Here is a 12,295-nt window from a genome sequence, read left to right as displayed (position 1 = left end):
TCTTTTCCATGAAATGCAGCCCAGGTTCATATCTGTATAGTTTCTCAGCTTGCTTCCTCCCAGAATTTGGGTGGGTCTAGGGGTCTCTTTTCATTTTATATTGTCTCTGACCCTTTCAGTCCAAGTCTACACTGTTTTGCTAATATAATTCCTTTAAAAATGTTGCATGTCTCCTATAGATCTCACTGAGGTTCATGCCTTTAGACAACTGTCAAACCCACACATCTCTTTGAGAAAAGCCCATCTCTCTCTTGGGCTTCTGCTGAGACTGCTGTCAGGGACAACTGTAAGCTTCTTAGAAGTCCTGCTATTTAACAAAATATTCTGAGGTGTCCCTTTGTTCTCTTTGAAGATTTTACAAAAGATCTCATGGCCACACTCTTGGCTATCTCTTTAGGCCATCTTACTTGCTCTGGGCTGCATTTGCTCTTTGCCTGGAAGCCATTTGTTAGTTTTAGCATCATATGACATCTGGAGAAGCTGGACATTTTCACAACCCAAGTTCTGGTTCCTTTTTATTTAATAATCCTTCTTTTGACTTATGTCCCTTCTCTCACATTTTAGTATAAGCAGCAAGAAGCCAGGAGGAGGCACCTTCAACAATCTTCTTAATGAGATCCCCCAGTTCATCTGGTACGTTTTATACTTTCCACATGATTTCGGAACACTTTCTGCTTAAAATTCCCTCGTCTCCTGCTCCATACCTCTAAGAGTATGGATTCCTCTCTGATTTCCTAATACATCTTTTTAGGATGTCTAACCTCTAAGCCATTGTTCAGTGGTTCCTGTCACCCATCTGCCTTCTCTATTTTAACTCCCAAGTTCTGAACACATCACTTTCCCATTGCAGGCCCCTAACACTCAGCCAGTTACCCTACAGATTATATGGCACACCTTCCACATACAGGGCATGCATTCAGCCCTGGGGACTTCCCAAGAGAATAAGCTAGTCTTCGCCATCATTGTCCAGAGACATGTTAATCAAGCAATCCCAGAAGCAGTGATAAAATTGCAGTTGAAGGCCGGGTGCAGTGGCTCATGCCTGTAATCTCAGCACTTTGGGAGGCTGAGGTAGGTGGATCATCTGACATCAGGAGTTTGAGACCAGCCTGGCCAACGTGGTGAAACCCGGTGAAACGTCTACTAAAAATACAAAAATTAGCCGGGTGTGGTGGCACATGCCTGTAATCCCTGCCACTTGGGAGGCTAAGGCAGGAGAATCGCTTGAACCTAGGAGGTGGAGGGTCCAGTGAGCCGAGATTGCACCACTGGACTCTAGCCTGGGCGACAGAGTGAGACTCTACCTCAAAAAAAAAAAAAATACAGTTGAGAGAGGTTCATGAAGAAAAATCACAGGCCTCTCTGTGATCACATAATGGAGGAATCTGTCCTAGTAAGGCTGAGGCTAGGGAAAGCTTCCCTGAAGTCGTAGCATTTTAGTAGGAACTTCCTGAAGAACAAGGGGGGTTCTCTGGACAAAGACGAACGGCACATGGAAACTTTATGAGTCGAGAAGTTCCACAGATATGAGGGACAGCAGGGAGACCTGCAGGCTGGAGCCTAAAGAACAAGGGGACAGTGCCTGAAAGTAGGCTAAGTGAATCGGCAGGTACAGGCCACCTCAATCCTGGGTGCCCATACTGGCTTATGTGAGCAAAATACACGCATTAAGCCATTCAACAAACATTTATTTAGCAACTGCTACAAGCCATCACTGTGTATTGGGGATACAACAGTGTATACATCTCACAAATTTCCTGCCCTCAAAGAGCTTACAGTCTAGTGGGAGAGACAGACAATGAACAAACAAAGAAACAAGGAAATATCAGATATACAATTAAGTGCTGTGAAGGAAATAGAACAGGGTGATGTGGCGGGGAGTGGCTGAGGGACTTCCTTAGTTTGTGTGACCTGGAACAGCCTTTCTAAGGCTCTGCATCAGATATCTGACATGTGATACCATATGGGAGCAGGCTCTGAAAGAACACTACAAGTAGAGAGGTAAAGGCAGGGGCTGCAGCAAGCCTGATGTGTTCAGGCACTGAGCAGAGAGAGGGCCAGGTGGTCGGGGCTCAGCGAGAGGGGAGCCTCAAAAGAAGTGAGGCTTAGCAGGGCACGGAGCAGTGCGGCCGCAGGTGTGGTGGGAAGGGCATTCCAGAAGGAGCTACCTGGACACAGTCTTGCAGTCAAGAAACAATAAGCAATTATCACTCCCGGCATTATACATGGCCTTGCCTGAGACCGGGCTGGCCAGGATCCCTGAGAACCAGGGGGAGGGGTCTGCGGCACCAGGACTGAGTGGAAGGGAGTGTGGAGAAGGGGAATTGCAGAGAGAAAACCAGGGGCTGTTTTTCTCTCGGAGAGGCGGGTAGGCACTGGGCGGGCAGAAGCGCCGCTATCCACCCGGATGCGCAGCTGCTGTCTAAGGGGCCGCCTCTGCAAGCGGCTGCAAATTCCCGGAGGGCAGCGTCTCCTGTGGCTCTACTGTGTCCGTAGCACATGGCAGGTACTTGGCCCATCAAGAGTGAGTGAGGGTGAGGGAGTGAGTGAGTCACCGGCTTGGCGAGGGTCTCCTCTGACCCACTTAGCCTTGCCAGCGCTCAGAACTGCCAGCCCTGCTGGGTGCTTGGGCCTTTTCAAAGCCCTGGGAGTTCTCCAAGGGTCCACAGTAAGTCTTCTGGACCTAAGCGGGACAGAGCGCAGGCCCCTGCGGGGTAGGCTTTTACATGGCATTTATAGACCCGCCCGGAGAGGGTGCGCGGCGCTCCAGCCACAGTCCCACCACCAATGAGCGCCGCCCCCACTCGGCTGACTCTCCGCCCGCCCCGCGCCCCTCCCCTCACGGGCTCGGGCCTTAACCAGAGCTCGCGGACTGGCGGGGACAGGTCCCACCTCCTGGCTCCCAGGACGGGTCTGCACCAACCTCAGTTTCGGGGCTGCGGCTCACAGAAGTCTAGCCTACCCGGGACGCCCGCACCAACTCCTGCGCGCGGTGAGTTTCTGGGCTCTCTAGAGCGCCGGAAGCCCGGCGGAAGGGAGGCTGCCCCGGCTACAGCTCCGGGGGCTCTGGGGGCTCCAGGACTCTGTTCTCACCGCAAGGGCTCCTGCGGGGCCCATGAACTTCGCCGCTGGGACGCCAGGCTCGGGGTACGGGTCCGGAGTTCTTTGGAGCAATTGAGCCTGAACCTGGCCAGGGGTCATCAGGCTAAAGAACCGCAGCGCCGGGACTGGCCCGCCGAGGATCTGGCCGGCCGCGGTGGTAGGGCCCTTACGGAGCTGGCGCCATCCTGTGGGGTGGGCACTGCTGGCCCGGCTTATGGAAGAGAAAACTGAGGCTCAATAAGAAAGGGACCAGCCGAAGCATGCGATAATTTGTGACTACCTGTTTCCTGGGCCTCTCGACCCCATTCTGTGACAGGGAAAGGTCTTCCCCGATTGGCCAAATCTGGGGGCCTGGCACGAGGGCCTCTTGTGATTGGAGGGGTCGACGTGAGCGCTCAGGGGCTGCGCTGGAGTCCCAGCTCCAGCCACTGCGCTCAAGTGGGCGGTCGCGTGCAGAGGGAGGCGGGATAGCAGACCCCACAATGTGGCTCCTGGGGCCCCGCTATCGAGAGCTCAGGCCCCGCTGGCACTTGCCTAGGAGAGGAAAGAATGTTCCCAAAGTGCAGGCAGAGACGGAATTTAATCAGGAGTCCCAGACTTGGAGTTTGGAGGCATGGGCTCTGGTGTCAGGTGACTTTGTTTCCTCCCCACGCCTCCACTTCTCCTTGACCTTGGGCAAGTTTCTTGTGTTCTGAATCTTAGTTTCTTGTCTCTAAAATCGGGAGGGGCAATGAACAGTAGTGCCTGCCTCCCAAGGTTGCTTGAGAATTACATGAGACTGCCCCGAGCCTGGCCCTAGGAAACCCTCGGAGAATGTTGGCTGCTGTTTGTTTGTTTGTTTTTGTTTGTTTGTTTGTTTGTTTGAGACAGAGTCTCGCTGTGTCGCCCAGGCTGGAGTGCAGCGGCACGATCTCGGCTCACTGCAACCTCCGCCTCCTGGGTTCAAGTGATTCTCCCGCCTCAGCCTGCCGAGTAGCTGGGACTACAGGCGCGTGCTACCACACCCAGCTAATTTTTGTATTTTTGGTAGAGACGGGGTTTCACCATGTTGGCCAGGATGGTCTTGATCGCTTGACCTCGTGATCGTCCTCCCAAAGTGCTGAGGTTACAGGCGTGAGCTGTCACGCCCCGCTGGCTGCTGTGTTCTTGTTAGCGTTAACTCTCACGGCCATGGAGGGAGACAATGGTGTGGTGTCCCTTATAGAGAAAAGGAGACTGAGGCTCAGAGATGGATTTACTCAGGGTTGGCCTGAGGCCTAAGGTCCAGAGGGCCAGGTCTCTGGATGCGTCCTGTTGCCTGTTCTGAGGGCTGTGGGAGACAAAGCAGGTAGAGCATGACCCCCAAGGGACAAAGTGGCCTCCCTGCCAAGTGCCAGACCAAAAAGGCTGAGTGCAGGAGAGGGGTCGGCCTTGGGCCCTCTAAAGGGCACCTGGGAAATGAGACACCTTGCAGCGGACTGCTGGCCTCTGGGCTGAGCCTCTGCTCAGTGCTAGAACTGCATTCATGGGCCCCAGGGCCCTAGCACCAGAACAGAGGGCCCAGAGCTGCAGTCCTGCAGGGTGGCCCAGCCTCACAGGGACTAGAAGCTGGGTCCTGGAGAGCCAGGCCTGGGCTGGGAATTGGGTAGGAGGGTTGGGAGGCCCAGGAAGCCTCCCAATGTCCCCACACCACTAAGTGAAAGGACACTGAGCAGCAATGACTGCGGGAGGAGGCGGAGGCCTGGAGGCCACCCATGGGGCCCACAAGGGGCTCTATAGGCTTCACTGGAGGCCCCTGCTCTTTCTGGGGCCAAAGGGCAAGCCTGACTGAGGCCCCTCCCAAGGCTCCCGTGCCTGCCATGCTGGCTTTCCCTGGACTGTGACAACAGCCCCTTGGTGGCCACCTGGACTCTGCCTCCCTGCAGGGGGGGAATGACGTACTCTTTTATTTTTTTTTTTTTTTCAGAAGCAATCATGTACAATATAAAAAAAACATTCTGTTAAGAAAACAAAATAATTACAGTTGTCAAAAACCTCTGAAACCCAAAACCCTTTACCCAGTAACTTTCAACATTTCAGTGTAAATTCTTCTAGGCTTTTACTCTGCAGATAAACACACACATGCACACACAGACACATACATACACACACATACACACGAACTTAAGCCTTACAAAATTATTGTGGTTTGTTACTTGTTGGGTGTTTTGACAGTGTCAAGTTTATATAACTCAATATTTACCAATTATTTCTAATAATTTAGTGTTTTCTTCTTATATTTGATTTTCAAGTATTTGTTTTTAATCCAATTGGACTGTATTTTAGAGTAAGATGTGAACTATAGAGCTAGATTCATTTATTTATTTCAATTAGTAGACATTTTTAGAGCAGTTTTAGGTTTACAGAAGAATTGAGGACGGAGTGCAGAGTTCCCATATTCTCAGTCTGTCCCTTCCTGCGCACTTTCTCCTATTTTTCTTTCTGTTCTTTTCCTTTCTTTTTTTTTTTTTTTTTTTTTTTTTTTGAGACATGGTCTCTGTTGCCCCGGCTGGAGTGCAGTGGCACAACCACAGCTTACTGCAGCTTTGAACTCCTGGGCTCAAGTGATTCTCATGCCTCAGCCTCCCAAGTAACTGGGACTACAGGCATGCACAACCACGCCTGGCTAATTTAAAAATTTTTTTGTAGAGATGGGTCTCACTTTGTTGCCCAAGCTGGCCTTGAATTCAAGGGCTCAAGTGATCCTCTGCCTTGGCCTCCCAAAGTGCTGGGATTACAGGCATGAACCACTAGGCCTGGCCTCCCCTATTTTTAACATCATGCATTGATAGGATATTTTTGTTATACCTTTTTTTTCTTTTTGAAACAGTCTTGCTCTTTTGCCTGGGCTGGAGTGCAGTGGCACAATCTCAGCTCACTACAGTTTCTGCCTCCCAGGTTCAAGCAATTCTTGGGCCTCAGCCTCTCGAGTAGCTGGGATTACAGGTGCACCTCCATGCCCAGCTAATTATTGTATTTTTATAATAGTAGAGACAAGGTTTTACCATGGTAGCCGGCAGCTTTTGAACTCCTGGCCTCAAGTGATCAGCCTGCCTTGGCCTCCCAAAGTGCTGGGATTACAGGTGTGAGCCACCAGGCCTGGCCAATTTTGTTATACTTGGTGAGCCAACACTGATACAATGTTATTAATGAAAAGTCCATAATTTCCATTAGAATTCCCTCTTGGTGTTGTACCCTCTATGGTTTTGGACAAACATGTAATGATATGTATCCAGTGTTACAGTATCATAGAGAATAGTTTCACTGCCCTAAAACTCTCCTGTGCTCTACCCATCCACCCCTCAACCCCCCTACCTATCCCTGGCAACCACTGGTTACTGCCTTTGTAGTTTTGCCTTTTCCAGAATGTCATATAGTATGTATGAATCATATGGTATGTAGCCTTTCCAGACTGGCTTCTTTCACTTAGCAAAATGCATTTAAGCATCCTCCATGTCTTTCTGTGACTTGGTACCCTGTTTCTTTTTATCACTGACTAATACTCTGTTGTATGGATGTGGATGTACCACAGTTTATTTCTCCATTCACATACTAAAGGATATCTTGGTTGCTTCCAAGTTTTAGCAGTGAATAAAGCTGCTATCAACATTTGTGTGCAGGTTTTTGTGTGGACATTAGTTTTCTTCTCATTTGAGTAAATATTCAAGAGCGATTGATGGATTACATGGTAAAAGTATGTTTCGTGTTATAAGAAACTACCACATCTTTTTCCATAGTGGTGGCATCATTTTTCATTTCTACCAGTAATAAATGAGAGTTCCTGTTGCTCCACAGCCTCGTCAGCATTTGTTGTCAGTATAACAAAATTGGCCAGTTGAATTTAACTCTTCTAATATGCGTATAGTAGTATCTCATTGTTATATTTTAATTTGCAATCTGTAATGACTTACAGTGATGAGCATCTTTTTAAATGCTTATCTGCCATCTGTATATCTTCTTTTGTGAAGTGTCGGTTAATTTACTTGGCCCATTTTAAAACTGGGTTGTTTGTTTTGCTGTTGAGTTTTAATAGTTCTTTGTATATTTTGGATAACAGTGCTTTACCAGATATGTCTTCTCTCCCCAACCATGGCTTGTCTTTTCATTCTCTTAACAGTGTCTTTTGCAGAGCAGAAGTTTTAAATTTTAATAAGGTCTAATGTACCGTTTTTTTCCTCCATGAATTGTGCTGTTGTTGCTGTATCTAAAAAGTCAAATCCAAGTTTTGGCAGTTACAAATAAAGATGCTGTAAACATCAGTGTACAGATATTTGTGTGATTTTTGTGCAATGCAGATTTTCTCCATTGTCTTGCCTTTGTCTCTTTGTCAAAGTTCAGTTGACTGTATAGATGTGAGTTTACTTCTGGGCTCTGTATTCTGTTCAATTGATCTATTTGACTATTCTTTTGCCAATACCATACTGTCTTGATTACTGTAGCTTTATAATAAAGTTTTGGGGACAGGCAGTATCGGTCCTCTAACTTTGTTCTCCTTCAATATTGTGTTGACTATCCCAGGTCTTTTGTCTCTCCAAACAAACTTGAGAATCAGTTTGTTGATATGCACAAATAACTGCTGGGGTTTTGACTGGTATTGCATTGAATCTATAGATAAAGTTGGAAAGAACTGACATCTGGACAGTATAGAATTTCCCTATCCATGAACATGTACTATCTCTTCATTTATTTATACATATTTTTATGTTTTCATCAGTTATGGTTATTCTCACATAGATCTTGACATATTTTAGATTTATGTAGAAGTAATTCACTTTTTGGTGCTAATGTAAATGGTTTTGTGTTTTTAATCTCAAATTCCAATTGTTTATTGCTAGTATATAAGAAAGCAATCAATTTTTGTATATTAACCATGACTTTACATCCAGCAACTTTGGTAGAATAACTTATTATTTCCAGTTTTCTGTTGCTTTGTTGGCATTTTCTGCATAGCCAATTATGTTTTTTGAGAACAAAGACAGTTTATTTCTTCCTTCCCAACCTACAGACTTTTCATTTTCTTTTCTTTTCTAATTACATTAGCCAGCACTTCCAGTATAATGTTGAATAGGAAGGGTGAAAGGGAACATCCTTGCCTTATTTCTGATCTTAGAGGAAAAGCTTCTAGTTTCTCTCATTAAGTATGATGTTAGCTGTAGGTTTTTCATAGATCTTCTTTATCAAGTTAAGTTCCCATTTATTACTAGTTTGCTGAAAGCTCTTATCATAAATGAATGTTAGATTCTTGTCAAATGCATTTTCTGGATCTATTGATGTGATCATATGATTCTTCCTTAGCCTATTCATGTGATGGATTACATTAATTGATTTTCAAATGTTTAACCTAGAATAAATCCCATGTGGTGGTTATGTATAATTCTTTTTAAACATTGTTGGATTCAATTGCTGATTTTTTTGAGGATTTTAACATCCATGTTTATGAGAAATATTGGTCTGTTAGTTTCCTTTCTTGTAATGTTTCTGGTTTTGGTACTAAGCTAATTCTGACCCAAGAAAATTAGAGAATTTCCTCTACTTCTATTTTTTGAAAGAGATCATAGAGAATTGGCATCATTTCTTTCTTAAATGTTTGGTCATATTCATTAACCCTAGTGCTTTCTATTTTGGAAGGCTACTGGCTCCAGTTCTTTAATCAGTATAGGCCTATTCAGATTATCTGTTTCTCTTTGTGTGAGTTTTGGAACATTGTGCTTTCAAGGGATTGTTTCATTTCATTTAACTTCCCAAATTTGTTGATATAGAGTTGTTCATACTAGTACTTTATTATCCTTTTAATGACCACAGGATCAGTATTGATGGCCCTTCTTTCATTTTTGATATTAGTAATTTGAGTCTTCTCTCTTTTTCTTCTTAGTTAACCTGGCTAGAGGTGTATCAGTTTTATTCATCTTTTCAAGGAACCAGCTTTAGGTTTTGTTGATTTTCTCTGTTGACAACGCGTTTTCAATTTCACAAGTCCTGCTGTAATTTTTATTATTTCCTTTCTTCTGTTTATGTTGGATTTAATTTGCTCTTCTTTTTCTAGTTTCCTAATTTGGAAACTTGCTTTTAGCTCTTTCTTCTTTAATAATACATGCATTCAGTGCTCTAAATTTCCCTCTAAACACTACTTTAGCAGAATACCATAAATTTTGATGTTATATTTTCATTTTAATTTAGTTTGAAATATTTTAATTTTTTCTTGAGAGTTATTCTTTGATTGGTTTACATGTTGTTTAGAAGTGTGTCATTTAGTTTCCATTTTTAAATGTTTTTCAGATATCTTTCTGTTATTGATTTCTAGTGATTCTTTTGTGATCTAAGTAATCTCCATCATAGAAGTCATCGATATTTGTTGTTGTGTGTTTTATAGCACAGAACGTGGTCTGTCTTGATGAATATTCTATGTGAGCTTGAGAAGAATGTGTATTCTGCTGTTGTTGGATGAAGTATTCTATAAATGCCAATTAGACACACTTAATTGATGGTGCTGTTCAATTCAACTATGTCCTTACTGATTTCCAGCCTGCTGAGTTAGTGGGGACTGGCCAGGCATGGTGGCTCACGCCTGTAATCCCAGCACTTTGGGAGGCTGAGATGGGCAGATCACCTGAGGTCGGGAGTTTGAGAACAGCCTGACCAACATGGAGAAACCCCGTCTCTACTAAAAATACAAAATTAGCTGGGCGTGGTGGTGCATGCCTGTAATCCTAGCTACTCAGGAGGCTGAGGCAGAGGAATTGCTTGAACCTGGGAGGCAGAGGTTGCGGTGAGCCGAGATCGTGCCACTGCACTCCAGCCTGGGCAACAAGAGTGAAACTCCGCCCCCCAAAAAAATAGTTAGTGGGGACTGACAGAGAGGTGTTGATGTCTCCAACTGTAATAATAGTGGATTCATCAATTTCTCCTTGAAATTCTATCAGTTTTTGCTTTACACATTTTAGCACTGTTGTTAGGCACATGCACATTAAGGAGTATTATGTCTGCTGGGATAATTGACTCCTTTACCATTATGTAGTGCTCCTCTTTATTCCTAATAATTTTCCTTTCTCTGAAGTCTGCTTTATCTGAAGTTAATAGAACTACTCCATATTTCTTTTGATTAGTGGTAGCAGGGTATATCTTTCTCCATCCCTTTATTTTTAATCTATCTGGTTTTTATGTTGAAATGGGTTTGTTGTAGACAACATATAGTTAGGTCATGAATCTTTATTCACTCTAGATAGTCACATGTTTTAATTGGTGTATTTAGACCATTGATATTTAAAGTGATTTTTGATATAGTTGGATTAATATCTACCATATTTATTACTGTTTTCTATTTGCCCTTTGTTTCTTTTTTCTTCCACACTTTTTTCTGCCTTTTCTGATCTTAACTGAGCATTTTATATGATTCCATTTTCTTTTCTGTCTTAGCATATCAATTTTACTTTTTTGTTGTTGCTCTTTTAGTGGTTGACCTACAGTTTGCAATATACACTTAAATCTAATTTAAGTCTGCTTTTGAATAACACTATACCACTTTATGGGTAGTGTAAGGGCCTTATTGCAGAGTATTCCTGATTCCTCCCTCCCATGTCTTATTATTACTGCTATCATTCATTTCACTTATCCATAAGCTACAGTCACTGAATACATCGTTGCAATTATTATTTCAAACAAATTGATATCTCTCAGATTAAGAAAAAAATTTATTTCACCTTTATTTCTAATACTCTTTTGTATGCTGATTTGTGTTTCTGACTTGTTTAATTTTCCTTTTTTTCTGAATAACTTCTTCTAACATATCTTGTAAGGCAGTTTACTGGTGACAAATTCCTTCAATTTTTGTTTGAGAAGTCTTTCTCCTCCACTTTTGAAGGACAATTTTACTGCATACAGATGGAATCTAGTTAGTTCTAAGTTGATGGAATGTTTTCAATTCTTTAAATATTTCTTTCTATTCTATTCCTGATTGCACGGTTTATGAAGAGAAGCATGATGTAATCCTCATCTCTCTCCCTCTGTAGGTAAGGTGTCCTGCCCTGCCTCTCCCTGGCTTCACTGAAGATTTTCTCTCTGTCTTTTATTTTTTGCAGTTTGAATATGATATTCCTAAGCATAGACTTTTTTGGGGGTGGGGGGTGATCTTTATCCTATTTGGTTTCCTCTGAGCTGCCTGGATCTTGGTTTGGTATCTGTCTTTAATTTTGGAAAATTCTCAGTCATTATCACTTCAAATATTTTTACTATTACTTTCTCTCTTTCTTTTTATTCCATCTGATATCCCTGTTACAAGGATTTACACCTATTGCAATTGTCCCGCCATTCTTGGATATTCTGTTTTGTCTTTTTTATTCTATTTTTCCCTTTGCATTTCAGTTTTGGAAGTTTCTGTTGATATTTCATCCATCTCATTGATTATTTCCTCGATTGTATCCAGTCTATTGATAAACCTATTAAAGACATTCTTTGCATTTATCACAGGGTTTTTATTTCTAGACTTTTTTTGATTTTTTTCTTAATTTCCATCTCTCTGCTTACATGACTAATTTGTTCTTATATGTTCTCCACATTTTTCCATTAGAACTCTTAGCATTTTAATTATCATTGTTTTAAATTTTCCATATGAAAATTCCAACATTGCTTCCATATCTGATTGTGGTTTAGGTGCTTGTTTCATCTTTGCAAACTGTGTTTTTGTCTTTTATATATCTTGTAATTGTTTTGTGGAAAATCAGATATAATGCATTGGGTAAAAGGTACTGAGGTAGATAGGCATTTAGTGTGAGGTTTGATATTTACCTGTCTAGGAGTTAGAATGTTCTACTATTTGCTATAGCTGTGGGTGTCAAAGGATATAATTTTCTCTCTTCATCTTCTTGTTTTTGTCTACCCTGTTGTCTTTGGGTTTTCCTAGAAACTCTTTAAATAGGCTCTGGCTTCCAGTTCTCTTATCCGTAATCCCCTTGTTACTATACTGGAGCCCTGTGGATGTAGTGGTAAGGTGTTTTGGTGGGGGGAAGTGTTTTACAGTCCTACAATTAGGGCTTAGTGTTTCAGTGAGCCTGCACCCCTGGGCTGTGACCTTCACAAGTGTTTCTCAGTCCTACCCCTTTTAGGTGATGAGAAAGGCTAGAGGGGCTGGATTTGGGTTTTTCCTCATCACTTAGGTTAGTTAGGCCCTGGATGTCCATTC

General features: G+C 43.2%; 1 protein-coding gene and 1 long non-coding RNA gene across 5 annotated transcripts in view; one reads left to right on the top strand and one right to left on the bottom strand.

The window, feature by feature from the left end:
* Window positions 1-3,391, bottom strand: part of LOC115832180 — a 30,552-nt gene extending 27,161 nt beyond the window's left edge. Inside the window, exon 1 of the long non-coding RNA XR_004027622.1 lies at window positions 2,924-3,391. This is a non-coding gene — a long non-coding RNA (uncharacterized LOC115832180). The remainder of the gene's footprint in view (window positions 1-2,923) is intronic.
* ALDH1L1 (aldehyde dehydrogenase 1 family member L1) overlaps window positions 1,733-12,295 on the top strand; it is a 78,654-nt gene continuing 68,091 nt past the window's right edge. For 2 of the 4 annotated variants that reach the window (XM_003275560.3, XM_030802190.1), the window contains exon 1: window positions 1,748-2,992. In XM_003275560.3, coding sequence (XP_003275608.2) covers window positions 2,788-2,992 — 205 coding nt within the window. In that variant the 5' untranslated portion in view covers window positions 1,748-2,787. Of the gene's footprint in view, window positions 2,993-12,295 lie in introns of all 4 variants that reach the window. The other 2 variants (XR_004027620.1, XM_030802191.1) reach the window with 2 other exon arrangements.

Source organism: Nomascus leucogenys, chromosome 21, assembly GCF_006542625.1.
Source record: "Nomascus leucogenys isolate Asia chromosome 21, Asia_NLE_v1, whole genome shotgun sequence".
In the NCBI taxonomy this organism is placed as follows: Eukaryota; Metazoa; Chordata; class Mammalia; order Primates; family Hylobatidae; genus Nomascus; species Nomascus leucogenys.
This window is presented reverse-complemented; position numbering and strand designations above follow the sequence as displayed.